Source organism: Rhinopithecus bieti, unplaced genomic scaffold (genome assembly GCF_001698545.2).
Source record: "Rhinopithecus bieti isolate Rb0 unplaced genomic scaffold, ASM169854v2 scaffold_12088, whole genome shotgun sequence".
Taxonomy (NCBI): domain Eukaryota; kingdom Metazoa; phylum Chordata; class Mammalia; order Primates; family Cercopithecidae; genus Rhinopithecus; species Rhinopithecus bieti.
In genome coordinates this window covers 4,595,180-4,616,365 of record NW_016807975.1, presented here as the reverse complement: position 1 = coordinate 4,616,365, position 21,186 = coordinate 4,595,180, and the positions used below count along the sequence as shown (strand labels likewise).

General features: G+C 37.9%; 1 protein-coding gene across 12 annotated transcripts in view; it reads left to right on the top strand.

Moving 5' to 3' along the window:
- Positions 1 to 21,186, top strand: part of INVS (inversin) — a 235,046-nt gene that overhangs the window by 159,806 nt on the left and 54,054 nt on the right. For 11 of the 12 annotated variants that reach the window (XR_001887727.1, XM_017884326.1, XM_017884321.1 and 8 more), the window contains 5 exons: positions 6,460 to 6,640; positions 8,985 to 9,094; positions 13,220 to 13,391; positions 19,356 to 19,511; positions 19,982 to 20,211. Coding sequence is in view for 11 of the 12 variants with exons in the window: in XM_017884326.1 (XP_017739815.1) it covers positions 6,460 to 6,640; positions 8,985 to 9,094; positions 13,220 to 13,391; positions 19,356 to 19,511; positions 19,982 to 20,211 (849 nt within the window). In the remaining variant the exon portion in view is untranslated. Of the gene's footprint in view, positions 1 to 6,459; positions 6,641 to 7,883; positions 7,974 to 8,984; positions 9,095 to 13,219; positions 13,392 to 19,355; positions 19,512 to 19,981; positions 20,212 to 21,186 lie in introns of those variants that run through there. The other variant, XM_017884327.1, reaches the window with a different exon arrangement.

Sequence of the window (21,186 nt, the reverse complement as noted above, 5' to 3'; positions counted from 1 at the left end):
TCTTTGTACCTCTGGTAAAATTCAGCTTTGAATCTGTCTGGTCCTGGACTTTTATTGGTTGGTAGGCTATTATACTGCCTCAATTTCAGAACCTGTTATTGGTCTACTCAGGGATTCAACTTCTTCCTGGTTTAGTCTTGGGAGAGTGTATGTGTCCAGGAATTTATCCATTTCTTCAAGATTTTCCAGTTTATTTGCGTGGAAGTGTTTATAGTATTCTCTGATGGTAGTTTGTATTTCTGTGGGGTCAGTGGTGATATCCCCTATACCATTTTTTATTGTGTCTATTTAATTCTCTCTTTTCTTCTTTATTAGTGGTCTATTTTGTTAGTCTTTTCAAAAAAGCAGCTCCTGAATTCATTGATTTTTTTAAGGGTTTTTTGTGTTTCTTTCTCCTTCAGTACTGCTCTGATCTTAGTTATCTCTTGTCTTTTGTTAGATTTTGAATGTGTTTACTCTTGTTTCTCTAGTTCTTTTAATTGTGATGTTAGGGTGTCAATTTTAGATATTTCCCACTTTGTCCTGTGGGCATTTAGTGCTGTAAATTTCCTCCTAACCACTTCTTTAGCTGTGTCCCACAGATTCTGGTACCTTGTGTCTTTTTTCTCATTGGTTTCAAAGAACTTATTTATTTCTGCTTTAATTTCATTATTTGCTCAATAGTCATTCAGGAGCAGGTTGTTTGGTTTCCATGTAGGTGTGTGGTTTTGAGTGAGTTTCTTAATCCTGAGTTCTACTTTGATTGCACTGTGGTCTAAGAGACTGTTTGTTATGATTTCCATTATTTTACGTTTGCTGAGGAGGTTTTACTTCCAATTATGTGGTCAATTTTAGAATAAGTGTGATGTGGTGCTGAGAAGAATGTATATTCTGTTGATTTGGGGTGGAGAGTTCTGTAGATGTTTATTAGGTCCACTTGATCCATAGCAGAGTTCAAGTCCTGAATATCCTTATTAATTTTCTGTTGCATTGATCTGTCTAATATTGTCAGTGGGGTGTTAAAGTGTCCCACTATTATTGTGTGGGAGTGTAAGTCTCTGTAGGTCTCGAAGAACTTACTTTATGAATCTGGGTGCTCCTGTATTGGATCCATATATATTTAGGATAGTTAGCTCTTCTTGTTATATTGATCCCTTTACCTTTATGGAATTCCCTTCTTTGTCTTTTTGATCTTTGTTGGTTGAAAGTCTGTTTTATCAGATATTAAGATTGCAACCCCTGCTTTTTTTTTTTTTTTCTTTCCATTTGCTTGGTAAATCTTCCTTCATCCCTTTATTTTAAGCCTATGTGTGTCTTTGCACACACATGTGTCTTTGCACTTGAGATGGGTCTCCTGAATACAGCACACCAGTGGGTCTTGACTCTTTATCCAGTTTGCCAGCCTTTGTCTTTTATTGGGGCATTTAGCCCATTGACATTTATGGTTAATATTGTTTTGTATGAATTTGGTCCTGTTGTCATGATGCTAGCTGCTTATTTTGTATATTAGTTGATAGTTTCTTCTTAATATTGTTGGTCTTTATATTTTGATATCTCTTTGCAGTGGCTGGTACCAGGTTTTCCTTCCCATATTTAGTGCTTCCTTCAGGAGCTCTTGTGAGGCAGGCCTGGTGATGACAAAAATCCCTCAGCATGTGCTTATCTGTATAGGATTTTATTTCTCCTTCACTTATGAAACTTAGTTTGGCTGGATATGAAATTCTGAGTTGAAAATTCTTTTCTTTAAGAATGTTGAATATTGACCCCCACTCTCTTCTGGCTTGTAGGGTTTCTGCAGAGAGATCCGCTGTTAGTCTGAAGGGTTTCCCTTTCAAGGTAACCTGATCTTTCTCTCTGGCTGCGCTTAACATTTTTTTTCTTCATTTGAACCTTGGTGAATCTGATGATTATGTATCTTGGGGTTGCTCTTCTTGAGGAGTATCTTAGTGGTGTTCTCTGTATTTCCTGAATTTGGATGTTGGCCTGTCTTGCTAGATGGGGGAAGTTCTCCTGTATAATATCCTGAATTGTGTTTTCCAACTTGGTTCCATTCTCCTCGTCACTTTCAGGTACACCAACGTAGGTTTGGTCTTTTCACATAGTCCCATATGTCTTGGAGGCTTTGTTCGTTCCTTTTCATTCTTTTTCCTCTAACCTTGTCTTCATGCTTTATTTCATTAAGTTGATCTTCAATTTCTGATATCGTTTCCTCCACTTGATCGATTCGGCTATTGATACTTGTGTATGCTTCACGAAGTACTCGTGCTGTGTTTTTCAGTTTCATCAGGTCATTTATGTTCTTCTACAAAATGGATATTCTAGTTAGCAGTTCCTATAATCTTTTATCAAGGTTCTTAGCTTGCTTGCATTGGGTTAGAACATGCTCCTTTAGCTTGGAGGAGTTTGTTATTACCCACCTTCTGAAGCCTGCTTCTGTTAATTCCTGAAGCTCATTCTCTGTCCATTTTTGTTCCCTTGCTGGCAAGGACTTGTGATCTTTTGGAGGAGAAGAGGCATTCTGGTTTTTGGAATTTTCAGCATTTTGCACAGGTTTTCCCTCATCTTCATGGATTTATCTACCTTTGATCTTTGATGCTGATGACCTTTGGATGGGATTTTGTGTGGGTGTGCTTTTGTTGATGTTAATGTTATTGCTTTCTGTTTGTTAGTTTTCCTCTCTTCCAAAGGTCTGCTGGAGTTCACTGGAAGTCCATTCCAGACCCTGTTTGCCTGGGTATCACCAGCAGAGGCTGCAGAACAGTAAAGATTGCTACCTGTTCTTTCCTCTGGAAGCTTTGTCCCAGAGGGGCACCTGCTCTATTCCAGCCAGGGCTCTCCTCTCTGAGGTGTCTGCTGACCCCTGCTGGGAGGTGTCTCCCAGAGAGGAGGCACAGGGGTCAGGGACCCACTTGAGGAGGCAGTCTTTCCCTTAGCAGAGCTCGAGCACTGTGTTGGGAGATCTGCTGCTTTCTTCAGAGCTGGCAGGCAGGAACATTTAAGTCTGCTGAAGCTGTGCCCACAGCCACCCCTTCCCTGGGTACTCTGTCCCAGGGAGATGGGAGTTTTATCTATAAGCCCCTGACTGGAATGGCTGCCTTTCTTTCAGAGATGCCCTGCCCAGAGAGGAAGAATCTAGAGAGGCAGTCTGGCTATAGTGGTTTGCCGTGCTGTGGTGGGCTCTGCCCAGTTCAAACTTCCTGGAGGCTTTGTTTACCCTGTGAGGGGAAAACAGCCTACTCAAGCCTCAGTAATGGTGACGCCCCTCCCCTCACCAAGCTCAGGCATCCCAGGTTGACTTCAGACTGCTGTGCTGGCAGTGAGAATTTCAAGCTAGTGGATCTTAGCTTTCTGGACTCCGGGGAGGTGGGACCTGCTGAGCAAAACCACTTGGCTCCCTGGCTTCAGCCCCCTTTCCAGAGGAGTGAACGGTTTTATCTCCCTGGGATTCCAGGCGCCACTGGGGTATGAAAAAGAACTCCTGAAGCTAGCTCAATGTCTGCCCAAACAGCCACCCAGTTTGGTGCTTGAAACCCAGGACCCTGGTGCTGTAGGCACCCTAGGGAATCTCCTAGTCTGCTGGTTCCAAACACCATGAAAAAAGTGTAGTATCTGGGCTGAATAGCACAGTCCTTTATGGCACTGTCCTTCACGGCTTCCCTTGACTAGGGGAGGGAGTTCCCTGATACTTTGCACTTCCCGGGTGAGGCAACGCCCTACCCTGCTTCTGCTCGCCATCTGTGGGCTGCACCCACTGTCTAACCAGTCCCAATGAGATGAACTGGGCACCACAGTTAGAAATGCAGAAATCACCCGCCTTCTGCGTTGTCCTCACTGGGAGCTGCAGACCAGAACTGTTCCTATTCAGCCATCTTGCTGAGTTGTCCTCTCGACTCTCTTTAGTATAGATCTTTCGGTGGTCAACTGTCTCTGGTTTTGTTTGTTTGTTTTTAGTTTTTTGTTTTTTTGGGACAGAGCCTTGTGCTGTCACAGGCTGGAGTGCAGTGGTGTGATTTCAGCTCACTGCAACCTCCGCATCCTGGATTCAAGTGATTCTCCTGCCTCATCCTCCTGAGTAACTGGGACTACAGGCGCACGCCACCCCGCACAGCTAATTTTTGTATTTTTAGTAGAGACAGAGTTTCACCATGTTGGCCAGACTGGTTTCAAACTGTTAGCCTCAAGTGATCCACCTACCTCAGCCTCCCAAAGTGCTGGGATTACAGGCATGAGCCACAACCCCCAGCCAACTCTCTCTTTTTAATTGTTAAGAATGTATGCCTCTTGAAAAAAAAAAATTATTATCCTGTATACATAGGCCTGGGAATCTATTTTTCTCAGCTCTTTCAGCGTAGTATTTTGCTACTTTCTGCCTTTTATTATTGCTCTTAAGGAGTCTGTTATTGGTATGTCATTTCTTTATGCATGATGTATCTTTTCTCTCAGGCTGCTTTTACATTTTACTCTTTGTTTGGCATTCTACAGTTTTACTACAGTGTGTCTAGGTGTGACCTTTTTAAAAAAATCCTGTTTGGTATACATTCTAATTATTGTATCTCAGTTCTGTCAAACATATATAGCTGTTATCCTTAAATATCACCTCTCCTTCATTCTCTTTACTCTTGCCTTTAGGGTCTCCAATTATATATATTTTAAGGCATTTTATCTAATCCTCCATGTCTTTTAACTTCTCTTTTATATTCTCATCTCCTTATCTCTTTCTGCTGCATTCTGGGTAATAACATCAGATCTGTCTTCCAGTTTTCTAAGTCTTCAAATAAGTCCAACCTATTGCTTACCCTATCCATTGAACCTTTAATCTTAGTGATTAAATTTTTCACTTCTAAAAGTTCTATTTGGTTCCTTTTCTTTTTTTTCTTTTTTTTTTTTTTTTGAGACCAAGTCTCGCTCTGCCGCCCAGGCTGGAGTGCGGTGGCCGGATCTCAGCTCACTGCAAGCTCCGTCTCCTGGGTTTACACCATTCTTCTGCCTCAGCCTCCCCAGTAGCTGGGGCTACAGGTGCCCGCCACGTCGCCCGGTTAGTTTTTTTTTGTATTTTTTTAGTAGAGACGGGGTTTCACCGTGTTAGCCAGGATGGTCTCGATCTCCTGACCTCGTGATCCGCCCGTCTCGGCCTCCCAAAGTGCTGGGATTACAGGCTTGAGCCACCGCGCCCAGCCTATTTGGTTCCTTTTCAAATCTGCCTGGTAATTTTCATAATGCCTGCTACAGAGATCCAGTTGAAAAATTAATTAACGTTTTGAACTGTCCGTTTACAGACATACCAAACTGAATCACTAATAAACACGATTGAAAAATCTCAACCCCATTCATAAATGAACTGCAAGTTAAAATAGCAGTGAAATGTCTTTCATAACCATAAGGGAAAAATGCAGTAAGCTTGATAATACCAAATGATTAATTTGTGCCATGTAGGGAAATAAAAACTTTTACATATTGTCATGGCAGTGTTAATTGGTAAGACCATTTGGAGAGTGATGTGACAGTTTGAAGGTATTTGAAGATATCCTTCACCCCAGCAGTTCCCCTTCTAGGTATCTAGCCTATGGAAAAATCTCATACATGTGCTACAAGGGACATGTAAAGGAAACATTAATTGCAGCATTATCTGTAGTAGTGAAAAAAATGGGAATAGCCTAAATGTCCCTCAATAGGAAAATAGATAACTAAATCGTGGCTTATTCAAGCACCTCAATAACTAAACTAGTACCAACATAGATATCCAAAGTATAGTGTTGAAAGAAAGAATTTCCAAAGGATACACATCCATTGCCATAACGTGAATATTGAAAACACACATACAAAATTCGTGTATGGTTTATGGATACATACATATATACAAAAGTATAAAACATACATCTCTAGTTGAACCATAACAGAAACAAAAGCATATCAGGCAAAATGTTGACACCTTTTTGATCTAGATAATCAGTATGTAATGGTTATATTATTTTCTGTACTTTTTATAATTAAATATGAAAATAATTTTTTAAAGATTTAGACTTTGTACTTTTTCCATGATTTATCGTTTGTGCTGAGAGAGAATGTAGAGATCTTATTTTGAAAATTCCTCAGTTAATTCTTGTGCCAGGCTGGGCACAGTGATTCACACCATAATCCCAGCATAATCCCAGAGGCTGAGGTAGGAGAATTGCTTGAGCCCAGGAATTAAAGACCAGCCTGAGCAACATGGCAAAACCCCATCTCTACAAAAAACAAAAGTTAGCCAGGTGTGATGGGGTGTGCCTGTAGTCCCAGCTACTTGGGAAGCTGAGACAGGAGGATTGCTTGAGCCCAGGAGTTTGAGGCTGCAGTGAGCTGTGATCATGCCACTGTACTCCAACCTGGGTGACAGAATGAGACCCTGTCTCTAAAAAAGAAAGAAAGAAAAAAATGCTTACACCAAATGTAGTTTATTGAGGATTCCATGTATGTCTGAAGTCTCTGGTTCCTTCAAATCAGGATGCTGCTCCAACGGAGTCTTTACTGAACTGGCAAGACTACGAGGGTCGAACTCCTCTTCACTTTGCAGTTGCTGATGGGAATGTGACTGTGGTTGATGTCTTGACCTCATATGAAAGCTGCAATATAACGTCTTATGATAACTTATTTCGAACCCCACTGCACTGGGCAGCTTTATTAGGTATGTGACTCAAAGGATCAACAGTAGATGAAACTGCATGAGTATAGGAATATTTCTATGCCTTCCGTTCCACTGTTCGCTCCCAACTCCTAGTTAATTATTTTGATTTCTAACTGATATGTTGTATTGTTTTATAAACTAAATCATAGTAATATAAATTTATTTTCTGTTAAATATTAGTTTTAATTTCAACATGTCTTAACTTTAAATTTTTGTTATAAAAGTAATTCATGTTTATTGACAACATGTAAATGTAACATAAACCTTTTCATATTCAGCACCTATATTTTTGGGGAGGAGGGCTTTAATTTTATGTTTGTGCTAATACTATGATATTTGAGTTTTTTTCTTTATATTTTCCTGAAATGCCTTTTAATTAACCTTTTTGAAGATCACTTTTATAGATGAGAGAGTGTATATATGTGTATGTTTTATGTGTATGTTGGATTTTTTTTTGTGTGGAGTCAATCTGAGAGTCTTTCTCTTTCAATGAAGGAATTTTACCCATTAGTAGTCATTGTTATAAGATAAATAATCAGGACTTTTTTTTTCCTGCTATCCTGCTATTATTAGTGTTTTCAGTTTAACATTTTTTGTTTGTTTGTTTGTTTTGTTTTGTTTCCTGTTTCCTTTGCTTTCTGCTCTTTGGTATATGGATTAGATTTGTTGTTGTTATTTGGTTTTGAATTGCCTAATGTTTTAGGAGGATTTAGGTTCTATTAGTGGTTACTTTTAAATTTATCAAAAACTTTTTAAAGCCTGAATCAGAGTCAAGAGCAAAAATGCATCTATTGACTCCCACCTATTTAAGACAAAAAATTTAGCACAGATACTCATCACTCTTCTGGTACTTGTTAATATAATCTGAGATTTCCCCCCTAATTATTATAATCTTGATCTTAATTTTTAAATTACACATTATCTTTTTTTAAAAAATGGTGTTTATGTGTGCACCCACTTTTATCGCCAGATTTATAATTATTAGTCAGATTTCATCTTACATTCCTTTTTCTTTTTCCTCTGGATTCTGGCTTACTTGGCAAATTTGTCTCCACATAACTAAATTGACTTTTTGTTCTATAAGTTTTGCTTTCTTTCTGCCTCCTATATAGATTGTATTTTGGGTTATATTTTATTTCCTTGTCTTACCTATATTCCTTTTTATCTCATTTCATTTCCTTTTAACTTCCTTCCATTACTTTTTCATTTCACTCTGTTTTCTTCTTAGAATACCCTGTTTCTGTTTCATAGAAGCCATCTCTTTTTGCACTAAGTCGAGGATACCAGTTTCCTGAAATTTTCCTCTGGATCCTTCTCTAGATCATTTTCAGAGGTATGCTGTTTATCTTTCTGACAGTGCTTCTTTTTCACTTTCCTATAGTATGTTTTTATGTAGTCTTTACTGAATTTTTCCCTTTATTTCTCAAACAAAATGAAATGTGTTTAGAGTAACTATGTGGCACAGATTGTCTTTGATCCCACATTTATATTATGGAGAACTCCATCTTAGACCACTTCTGGAGAGCAGATAGATGAGCACAACTTCCACTCAAATTACTTTTCTCTGCCTGGCTTTTATGCAGTATATCCTTGCTCTGCTAATGGGGCATCTTCTTCATTCTCCAATATCTGAAAACAATAGAGTGTATAAAATTTCAGATTTCCTATATATACTACTACCAGGTTTGCTCATTTTTTAGTATTTTCTACAGCTCTTCACTTGTGGAGATCACATCCTCCAGAATGCACTATATTGTCTTCATTGCTGCCTCATCATGCCTGCCCACTTGTTTTCTGAGATTTGAAATCACTGCCTAGATGTTATAAAATATAAATATAATAAAAGATTGTGGGAAGGAGAATATAGGGATGGGAGGCCTCAGAGATAGAAGAGGTTGTATTATAGTTTGTCCACCTGAATAGAAGACAACAGCTATGCAGTTCTGTTTGGTTGGGCAATGGAACCTTGGGAGTAGGAGCAGTGAAGGCTAAGAGGGGTTGGCTCTAAAGCACCTTCCCCTCCTTTGCTTTAGGCAGCTTTATAAAGTGAAGGGAATGCGATGAGGTGTTGCCTAATATAGTTTTTTCTCAGTCTGACAAGTATACTTAATTCATTCCTACCTGATTGAAGCATTAAGTTTTTAGTAAGTTTTCATTCTGTTCTACCTCATATTAATATGTTAGTGAGAAGTTAGAAGAGGCTGCATTGGGGGCTGCTGTTCAGAAACCATTGTGAATGCTGTATTATGTGTCAGTGAATTGTCTTACCTTTTTCATTTAAATAGATTATAAATTAATTAACGTCCTTTATAAGTGATAATTACCTTTTTGTGTCTTTTCTCAGGCCATGCACAGATTGTCCATCTCCTTTTAGAAAGAAATAAGTCTGGAACTATCCCATCTGACAGCCAAGGAGCCACACCTTTGCACTATGCTGCTCAGAGTAACTTTGCTGTGAGTAAAACAAGACAATGCTCTTTTTTTCTTAGTGAAAATTTTTATTTTTATATAATCATAGAATCATATGTAGTTGAAGGAAATAATACAACAAGATTTCATGTACCCTGCACCTAGTTCACTCTTTTTTTTTCTTTCTTTATTTTTCCAATAAGCTTTTTGCACTCCTACACCTAATTCACTCTAACGGTAACATCCAATACAATATCATAAACAGGAAATTGACATTGATACAATCCACTGATCTTATTCAGCTTTTCCCAGATTTACTTAGACTCATTTGTCTGTTTTTATGTATCAATTATCTTTTAACAATGGTTCATGCTGTTCACTCTGTGATGCAAGTGATAGTCTAAGGTTTTTTGTTTTTTTTTAAGTTGTTAGTCACATCTGAAGTTTTATACAGTTTTTATTTTAATGTTAAGCGTAACATTTTACTTTACAGTAAGAGTACTTCATCTTTGTATTACTTTTATAGCACTAAGAACATCTTAGTGTTCAGCCATGTGTAATTGTCCTTAAAGCAGTGTGGCAAGGCTTTGGAACTAGAACAATCTCAGCTAGAATCCTGTCTGTGCAGTTGCTAAACTGCATTATTACCTTACACAAGTTTCTTAATCTTAGTTTCTTCATATGTAAGATGAGGATAATTATACCTTTTCTTTCAGGATTGTTGTAAAGATTAGAGAAAATGTATGACAAGTGCCTGCTGTATACCTTGGCATAGAGCACGTACTCAAGAAATAGAATGTACTCTCATTACTACTAGTGTTGATAATTATGTATATTATACATCTGAGAATGCAAAAATGAATTATTTCCAAAAATACTGAATATTATTCATAGTTCTTCCCCTCCCCTTTCTCATCCATTATGTCCCCAGTCCACCCCGCAACATGATAGTGTCTAGGTTACTTCAGCTTCCTGAGTATGAATGGCCATCAAGAACCAGATTCATCCAAGGATGCACACGTTAAAACAGATTTTGCTGCCTTCTACATGGATATGCATAGTGAAACCCTTAGTTTCATTAAATTATAATAATACTATCAGGTCAGGCATGGTAGCTCACGCCTGTAATCCCAGCACTTTGGGAGGCCGAGATGGGCAGATCACCTAAGGTCTGGAGTTCGAGAACATGCCAACATGGTGGAAGCACTGTTTCTACTAAAAATACAAAAATTAGCCGGGCAAGGTGACTGGTGCCTGTAGTCCCAGCTACTTGGGAGGCTGAGGGAGGAGAATCGCTTGAACCTGGGAGGCGGAGGTTGCAGTGAGCCAAGATAGTGCCACTGCACTCCAGCCTGGGTGACAGAGCCAGACTTCATCTCAAATATAAATAAATAAATAAATAAATAAATAAATAAATAAATAAATAGTACTATCATCAAGCATAGTATAATTTCATCTTCGTGACCTCTCCAAATGCTCTGTTAAATACTCAGATCTCTAAAATATCTTATCTTCACACCCTTCCTGACTCTGGTATCCAGAACAACTATTCCTCTAATCCTTGCTTCTTGGTGTTCCTAACAACTTATTCAGTTTACCACCTAGAGTTTTGACAAATCATTATCTGTTATCACCTAACAAAGCAGTATTTTCGGAGGTTTTTTTTATTACAAATAGGTAGGAAATTAACTTGACCCAGCCTAGTCAATCTATGGAAATCACAGCTCAACCCATAAATCAACACAAGGCTATTAGATATGTTATCCCCTGTTTATAGAAAACAAAACAAAACAAAGCAAGGTTCCATGAGATTAAATGACTTGCTCATGGGCTTTAACCCAAAACTTAGACTCCAAATTTAATATATATACAGACACCAATAATTAAATAGGTGTGCTAATGGAAACAAGAAAGAATGGTAGAACATTATTCTTTATGATGATTCAGTAATATGATATAATAATTTTATTCAAAGAAATATTTTGTTGGATAATCTGCCAATTCCAGAGTTGATTTTTAATAATTATACAAATTATGTAAGCTCAGTTTCAAGTTCCTTGATCTTGTTGTCGTCTAATAACTGACAAGAAATTACAATTCGCTCCTTGAAAACTATGGACACATTCCCCTACACATACAGAGCCCTGTAAACATTCATCATTAAGTAAAAACATACTCAGCAAAGAAATGTTTGCAAATTAGTAAAAGAAAACAAAGCAAAAAATCACAAACTTTTAAAATTCATTTCTTTATTCAAATATATTTAATATGCTTAATAAACATATACATTAGACTTTAGGAACAGTAAGTTATTATACCTCAGTAACTCAACGAATAGTCTTAAAAGTAGAAAGCAGTGTGTGATGCTGTGGAAGGAGTGCTGTTATTTAACCCTGGATTCTTCCTTTATCTGCCACCAATATTTATATGACCTTGGAACCTAAATTTCTTCATCTGTAAAATAAGGAACTGGATTAGATGAGCTCTTGAATTCTTCTTTCTGTAAAATACTGAGAGTCAACATTTTATACATTTTTCATCAGCTCACAGCCTCCAGCATTTTTTGTCTGAAACTCTTTTACCTCAATTCAATCAAAAGTTTCTATGATCTTTCTAAAAGTTTATATGAGTCTGAGTTCTGAGGAAAGAAGCAATTTAAAATGCTGGAATATTAACCCCCATTAAAATTGTGAGGCACTAATAGAATTGTCAAGGTCCTAATTTTTTTTATTGCTGTTGTTTTTGGTTTTTTGTTTTGTTTTGTTTTTGTATTTGTTTGAGATGGAGTCTCACTCTGTTGCCCAGGCTGGAGTGCAAGGATGTGATCTCGGCTCACTGCAACCTCCGTCTCCCAAGTTCAATCAATTCCCCTGCCTCAACCTCCCAAGTAGCTGGGACTACAGGCACGTGCCACCATGCCTGGCTAATTTTTGTATATTTTAGTAAAGACAGGGTTTCACCATGTTGGCCAGGATGCTCTCAATCTCCTGACCTTGTGATCCGCCCACCTCGGCCTCCCAAAGTGCAGGGATTATAGGTGTGAGCCACCGCATACGGGCTAGTCCTAATTTTTGTGTGATTCCATAAAAGAAGGAGAATTCAGTAATAAAGGAATTGCTGAATAAATATGTGTTTTACTGAATTGAGCACTGCATTTCTCAGTAACCATCAATCAGTATTCAATAAATGCATTAACCATTTTAAAAATGTTTAGTAACTAATCACATAATTCCAGTTTGTTCCTGGATTTAAGGCAAAAGCAAACAAACAAAAAACACAATGAGAGAATGCAGAACCTTCTCTGGAGGCATACCTGAATAGATGGGTCTCATGTAAAATGTCCAAGAAAACATGTATTTTATGGCCGGGTACAGTGGTTCATGCCTGTAATTCCAGCACTTTGGGAGGCCAAGATGGATGGATCACTTGAGGTCAGGAATTCAAGATCAGCTGGACCAACATGGTAAAACCCCATCTCTACTAAGAATACAAAAATTAACCGGGTGTAGTGGCACTCAGCTACTCGGGAGGCTGAGGCAGGAGAATCACTTGAATGCAGGAGGCGGAGGTTGCAGTGAGCCGAGATGGCACCAGTGCATTCCACCCTGGGCAACAGAGTGAGACTCCCTCAAGAAAGAAAAGAAAGAAAGAAAGAAAGAAAGAAAGAAAGAAAGAAAGAAAGAAAGAGAGAGAGAGAGAGAGAAGAAGAAGAAGAAGGAGGGAGGGAGGGAGGGAGGGAGCAGGGAGGGAAGAGAAGAGAAGAGAAGGGAAGAGAGAAGAGAGAAATAGAAAGAAATACTTAAATTTTGTTCATTAATAAATAAAACACTGAATACTTCTGAGTTTTGTAACTGTCACTCAAACAATGACCTATAAAGTTTCCAAACTTGATTGAAGATGATTACTTTCCATTTTGAGGATGTTGAATGGGAGAGTTAGATTATGTTTGTGAAGTGTTACAGACACTACAACTAATTTGTAAGGACAGAGGATTGTTATCTTTGATGAAAATTGTAGTTCTGTCATTAATAAAAAGATAATTTAATTTAATTCAAAAGCAAGGGGAAAATGCTTTGCTTCTTAATGGAAGTCACATATTATTATATGACTTTATTACCATAGAAAATACTACTGTTTTGTCTCCATTTTTTAAATCAAGTTTTCTTACAGGAAACAGTTAAAGTGTTTTTAAAACATCCTTCAGTGAAAGATGATTCAGACCTAGAAGGAAGAACATCCTTTATGTGGGCAGCTGGCAAAGGCAGTGACGATGTCCTTAGGACTATGCTGAGCTTAAAATCGGACATTGATATTAACATGGCTGACAAATATGGAGGTACAGGTGAGAACTGGTAGACACATTCAATTTGCTTTCATTCAGATTCCAAAGTGTAGATGTTGCTATAAAACTTGTAAAATAGCAACTTGAAATCTTTGTTCCTAATCTAATATTGTTTGACTTTGGTCTTCGGTTTTAAGTTTGGGTTTGCCAGGATATCACTCCAAAGGCTTTATTTCTTCAGTATTATGGCTAAGATTAGCATATGTTTCTACCAAATGAATGGTTGCATTTGGTTTAAAACCCTGGTTGCTCCTTAGACATGATTATGGGGACTCTTCTGATCATTTATCTTTTTGTAAAAAAAACAAAACCTATACTTTAAAACTATCCATATTTAATTGTCATTAATTATATTTTCAAAAATTTAGAATTATATTTAAGGAATGCACACATCTAAGTGTATTCTCAGCAGTCTCCTTTACTGTGCTCTTTTCTCAGGTTTGAATAGCATTACCACATCCTGAATCTCCCATTTTTAGAGATAACCCCCCATGGCTCTAGAAGCTTCAAAGCTTCAAATCAACCTTGCTTGAAAAACTCTTACTAGATGCTTATTTTAATTTCTTTCTCTAATAGGAGAGGCCTTTACCTATGTGTTGGTTAATGAAAGGTAAAGTTTTTCAGCCTCAGTGTCAACTTGGAGGTCTCTTCCTTGTGTACTGCATCCTACTTACAACTCAGAAAGAGAAGGAGAAATCACATACTGCTACAATAGCACTGAATAGAATAAAAAATAAGTGATGGGCTTCTCCACGTTATGCTTTTTTATTTGTAGAAACATGCTAGAGCCATTTGCATCTACTGTTATCCTGAATAAGATTTTTCTTGGCCACCAAAACTATTGATGCAACAGTAGGGAGAGAGAAGGGAGGGGAGTTGCTTTACTTAAAATCTCCCTCCCTGTACCAAGACAACCACAGCCTCAAAAAAAAATATTTTAAGAAGACAATTCAATTTTATGATAAATACTTTAACTTTCAAAAGTATTTCTCTATCAAAGCCTTACAGCAGATCTTAAATTTCTTTTTTTTTGAAATGGAGTCTCAGTCTGTCACCCAGGCTGGAGTGCAGTGGCATGATCTTGGCTCACTACAACCTCTGCCTTCCAAGTTCAAGCAAGTCTCCTGCCTCAGCCTCCCAACTAGCTGGGACTACAGGCATATGCCACCACGCCTGGCTAATTTTTTTTTCTTTTTGTATTTTAGTAGAAACGGGGTTTCACTGTGTTGCCCAGGCTGGTCTTGAACTTCTGAGCTCAAGCAATCAACCTGCCTCGGCCTCCCAAAGTACTGGGATTACGGGTGTGAGCCACCATGCCGGGCCAGCAGATCTTAAATTTCTTAAGGGGCATAGTGCAGACACATAGGATGTTGACTTTATAAATGATCTGAACATTTAATTTTTTGTCAGGTTTCCATTATATATTCTTCCACTTTATCACTAACTTTGATTTTAGTTTAACTTTTTCAGGTATTTGAATAAGGTACAGGCAAGGATACTTGCACTCTTTGACCAAAAGTATCTTTCTCATATCCACCGTGGTTGAAGTTCAGACATAAATTCTTCTCAGACTCATTAATTTGCTGGTTTCTTTCTTCTGTGGGGATTTTATTATGTCAGAGATGCCTTCCTGACATTTCTTTTCTGTGAAAGTGAGTTCTTCTCTATCATCCCTCTACAAGGATTTTTTTTTCCTTCCCATTAAAAAGAGGTGTTACCAATAGCAATATGTGGACATTATTTGGATCCTGACTCAGATAAATAAACTGTAAAAAATGTTACAGCCATCAGGAAAATGTCAATATTATTGAACATTACAGAATTTCTGTTAGTATTTTTTAGGTGTGATAACAGCATTATGGTTTTACCATGATCCAGCTATTGTCTCTCAGCTTCGTGTTTATCCTTTTGTCCTTTTTTTGCAGTGCTGGGCCTGGGGCTCTGCAAATCACATTTCCCCTTTGCCACAGGTGCTCTTTTAGAGTCCACCAATAGGGAGCATTGGAGGGAGACTAGAAGACTGGAAGAGGGACAAGGGATTACATCTTTCTGTTTGCGTCCTGCTCTTGCTTTTTTCTTGTTTTCTTTTTTTAGAAAAAAAAGTAAAATAATAATAATAATAATAGATGGGATCTCACTATGTTGCCCAGGCTGGTCTCAAACTCCTGGGCTCAAGCAATCCTCCCACCTCAGCTTTCCAAAGTGCTTGGATTATGTGTGAGCCACCACGTCTGGCCTGTTGTTGTTTTTATTTCCTGCTATGGTCAGCATCACCCTAGTAATGCTTCTTCAACACAGCAATACTTTATTTCAGCAAAAACAGTTAATTTCACTCTACAGGTTTCCAACATTCACAGTGTCAGCCTCTGCGCACCCTTGTCAGACACAACAGCACCAGCCAAGCAGAGCCATTCCTCAGAGGTTGAGTTTTCATTCTTCAGGGCTCTTCTAAGCTTTTAGGTTTCAATAATTTCATCCTCTTCTTTATGTACTCCCAGTGCCAGGATTGGTAGCTATTTCTTGCATTTGCTACCTCCGTGGTACCTTAGTGTTTTCTTTCTGCCTTTTCATTTCTTCAATACAAAGCCAGCAATTATTTATACTGAATTCCATCTATTATATCTGGTATGGTTTCCGTCTTCTGACTGGATCCTAACTGACACAGTGAGGTGTTTAAAAAAAGAATCCTTGTTTTTCAAAGATACTAAAATATTTACAGATGAAATGATATGACTCTAGAATTTTTTTCAAAACAATCAGAAGTAGAGGAAATGAATCGTGGTTAAATAAAACAAGATTAGCCATGTACTGATAATTGTTGAAGCTGGGTAATAGCTATATTGAGTTCACTGGACAATTGTCTGCTTTTGAATATGTTTGAAGGTTTCCGTAATATAAAGTTACATTTAAAAAAATTAAGTTTCTATATAAACTTGCAGTACTTTTCAAAGAGGGAGTAATGCTTGACCTAAGGTTATTTTTAAATAAAGAAAATTCGGGCCAGGCGCAGTGGCTCACGCCTGTAAACCCAGCACTTTGGGAGGCCGAGGTGGGTAGATCATTTGAGGTCAGGAGTTCGAGACCAGCCTGGCCAACATGGTGAAACCCCACCTGTACTGAAAATACAAAATTAGCTGGGCATAGTGGTGGGCACCTGTAGTCCCAGCTACTTGGGAGGCTGAGACAGGAGAATCACTTGAACCCAGGAGGTGGAAGCTGCAGTGAGCCGAGATCATGCTACTACACTCCAGCCTGGGCAACAGAGTGAGACTCTGTCTCAAATAAATAAATAAGTATAAAGTAAATTCAAATAGTTATAAATGGGGGATTTCCTTTAATATGATCATTGATTTTATCTGTTACTTAATTGAAATTTTATCTTTTTAAAAAATTTGATATTGATGTTATCTATAGAGTATATTTCATACTGGATGCCACATCACAGAATTGTAGCATTTCAGAGTTAGAAGTCACCTTAAAACTAAATCTAGCCTAGGGTTTTCCAAACCATGTTCTTCATAACAACAGTTTTCTATAGAGGTACCTGAAATACTTAGCTGAGGGAATAGACAGTCGAGTGGGTAATGCTCCAATTCTGATTTAGTCAGAACCACTCAACTCTTGATTGTTTTATAACTTTTCATTTGGGGGAAAAGGGTTCTTATGCTCTTAAAATGTGAAATCACTGAAATATCATAGATGTTATATGATGCTTTCATCTGCCTTATGATATTCTCAGCAGTGGTCTTTCAGCCTCTTGTTGAACAGCTCCAATATAGAAAACCCACTACTGCCATCTTAACTCTATTAGAATGTTCTTCCTTATACTGAGCCAAAATTTGTCAAACTGAATGTTCTACCCTGTGCTATCTTCCATGTGATAGCACTTCAGATATTTGAAGTTACTCATGCCTGTCTGAATCTTGTCTAGGTCAAACTAACATTCAGCCATTTAGGTCAATGGTTCCCAAATTCAAGAATGGCATAAGAATTACTAGAGGTATTTGTTTAAATTCAGATTCCCAGGCTACATGGACAGAGATTCTATGTCAAATCCTGTAGCAAGTCCTGTTGCCTCCACCTCCAAAACATGTTCTAAATCATTCTATTTCTCTCCATCTCCATTCCAACCACCCTAGTCAGACCACCATCATTTTTCACTCAGTCTACTGCCAAAATGTTTACTGGTCTCCCTGCTTATATTTTAATCTATTACAAATACATTCTCCTCAGAACAGCTAGAGTCATCTGTTTAAAGCATAAATCAGATAATATCACTCCACTACATAAAGCCCTTCAAATGTCTTCCATCACTGACCGACAGGACCATTTGTGATCTGGCCTTTTCTACCTTTCTGACTTACTCCACTGTCACTTACTGTGCTGCAACTACCCTTCCTTCCTTAAACACACACAGTCGTTCGTGTCCTGTACTAACTCTTCCTTTGCTCAATAAATAAATAAAACAAGATTAGCCATGTATTGATAATTGTTGAAGCTGGGTGATAGCTATATTGAGTTCACTGGACCATTGTCTACTTTTGAATATGTTTGAAGGTTTCTGTAATATAAAATTACATTAAAAAAGAAAGTTTCTATAGAAACTTGCACCGCTTTTCAAAGTGGGCGTAACAATAGTTAAGTTCAAGGTTATTTTTATTTTATTTTATTTTTTGAGACGGAGTCTCACTCTGTCTTTTTCATGGTTCAGGTCTCAACTTAAACATCCACTCTTATGCAAAGCTATCTGTAACCACCAATCAAAAGTAGTCCCTCAGTGGTTCTACATATCAAAACAGTTTTTATTACTTTAATTATATCAATTATCATTATATAATACTTCATTGATGGAGAATTGTTTTGTTTTGCTTTCCTTCCTAGAATGTAACCTTATCTATTGTGTTCCATGCTAAACATCCAACATTATAATACTACTCAGCCCAAAAATCTGCATCCCAGGTTTGCTCCATGGATCACCCTTTATGAAAAAGACACTGTTCTAGGCCTTATAGAGCCATAATACTTAGAACTGGCCCAGGCATCTGAAGTGTTACTTTGGCTAATTCAAACCTATAGAGGGATGACATAAGCCAAGCATTACAGTGGAGTAACATAGGCAGGAGTCAGTGTAACATGAAACACATTTAATCAAAATTACTCTTTAAAACCTCTGGAAGGCACAAGAGAGGAGGCCATATTCCATCTCAGTTTTTCTCCAGTGAAGCAAATTCCTGTTTCTTTTCTTTTCTTTTTTTTGAGATGAGGTCTTCCTATTTTCTCCAGACTGGTCTAGACCTCTTGGATTCAAGCAGTCCTCCTGCCTCAGCCTCCCAAGTAGCTGGGACTATAGACATGTGCCACCTCGCTATTTCTTAAATTGAGCCCTGGGAAAGTAGCTGGCTTGTATTTGGAGTGATGTTGTATTAAAAATGCACTCAATGCAGCAAGATGTACATGCTTTTCAGTACCACTGGGGTACGCAAGCCAATTGAAGGAACAGCACATTTAACCAATGGAAGGAACAGTCTATTGATGTCTCCAGTCACATGATCCCTTAGGGACATATGCTTATTGAGTGGGTTGTTGGGCAGAATTGTGTACATCATTTAAATCAGTTCTCTTTGTATTGTTTTCTTGCTGTCTTGAAAGAGAAAAAGAGAAAACTAATAGCTGAAAAGAGAAAACTAGTAGCTTAGAAGAGGATACCATTTCAGACCAACAGGATGGAAAGGAAGAAAATAGCAAGAAGAGAAAGGTAGAAGGAAAGGGGAAAGTGTGAGTGATACATATGCATAGGGAGGAAGGCACAATCTAAAAAAGCAAAAAATAAATTAGGGAATCCTTAAAATTGAGATTGCATTTATTCAAAATGATGGGGAAATCAAGAGAAGAAAGGACATATAATAATTTAAAAGGTGAAGTTGTTACTGACTAATTCATCACTTCCTTTTGGTTCCCTTTTAGCTTTGCATGCTGCTGCCCTTTCTGGCCATGTCAGCACCGTGAAGTTATTACTGGAAAATAACGCTCAAGTAGATGCTACTGACGTTATGAAACATACTCCACTTTTCCGAGCCTGTGAGATGGGACACAAAGATGTGATTCAGACACTCATTAAAGGTGGGTTAATAACAGTACTCCTAATAAGTCTCTCTTAACAGGTAGGAATTCTTGCATACTCTGTTTGAGATAAAGCTTTCCTTACCAGAAAGCTGTACAAGTACAAGGATGAAGGGATGATCACCCAACATGGCGTGAGGAACCTCAAGTTCCACTCCTAGCTCCACTTGTTGGGAGTTGCTTGATATAGGAAAAGTCACTTCACCTGCCTGATCCTCAATTTTATTTTATATAAAAGGGGAGTGATTCCTAGCCAGTCCAGTTTACAAGCTTATTGTGAAAATCTGAAGTAGACAATGTATGTGGAAGCATTTCCACAAGAATAAAGCATTTAAGGAACAGTTGTTATTATTTGACTTCTATTCATTTTAACAAATGCATTTAAGGAAGAATTGTGGTTTTTTTACTTCTATTCATGTTAATAAATGCTATTTCTATTATACATTTTCATTATATTTGTGCTTTTCCAGGTGGAGCAAGAGTAGATCTAGTTGACCAAGATGGACATTCTCTTCTACATTGGGCAGCACTGGGAGGAAATGCTGATGTTTGCCAAATATTAATAGAAAATAAGATCAATCCAAATGTTCAGGATTATGCAGGAAGAACCCCTTTGCAGTGTGCTGCATATGGAGGCTATATCAACTGCATGGCAGTTCTCATGGAAAATAATGCAGACCCTAACATTCAAGACAAAGAGGTAGAAATTCTATGTCTTTTCTATATTAAGTTTGCTCCAAAGAATTTAGAGTATTTCTTCTTTGTTGTAAACATAAGTAAAACAATAGTTTATGAGATGAAGAGATCACCCACAAATCCATTTGTTAATCAAGACTATTATTTGTCCATGTTCTCTTCCAGTCTTTTTCTATATATATAATTTAACATAGTTATAATATAGACTTGGAATAATTTTATGACCTTGATAAAAGATTACATGGTATACACATGTATGCATGTATAAAAATAAATATATTACATGATTTTATTTTTCTTTTTTTTAAATTATACTTTAAGTTCCAGGGTACATGTGCACAATTTGCAGGCTTGTTACATATGTATACATGTGCCATGTGGGTGTGCTGCACCCATCAACTCGTCATTTACATTAGGTGTGTATCTCCTAATGCTATCCCTCCCTGCTCCCCACATCCTGTGTCCAAGTGTTCTCATTGTTCAATTCCCACCTATGAGTGAGAACACATGGTGTTTGGTTTTCTGTCCTTGCAATAGTTTGCTGAGAATGATGGTTTCCAGCTTCATCCATGTCCCTACAAAGAACATGAACTCATCCTTTTTTATGGCTGCATAGTATTCCATGGTGTATACGTGCCACATTTTCTTGATCCAGTCTATCATTGATGTGCATTTGGGTTGGTTCCAAGTCTTTGTTATTAGTGCATAGTGCCACAATAAACATACGTGTGCATGTGTCTTTATAGCAGCATGATTTACAATCCTTTCGGTATATACCCAGTAATGGGATGGCTGGGTCGTATGGTATTTCTACTTCTAGATCCTTGAGGAATCGCCACACTGTCTTCCACAATGGTTGAACTAGTTTACAGTCCCACCAACAGTGTAAAAGTGTTCCTATTTCTCCACATCCTCTCCAGCACCTGTTGTTTCCTGACTTTTTAATGATTGCCATTCTAACTGGTGTGAGATGGTATCT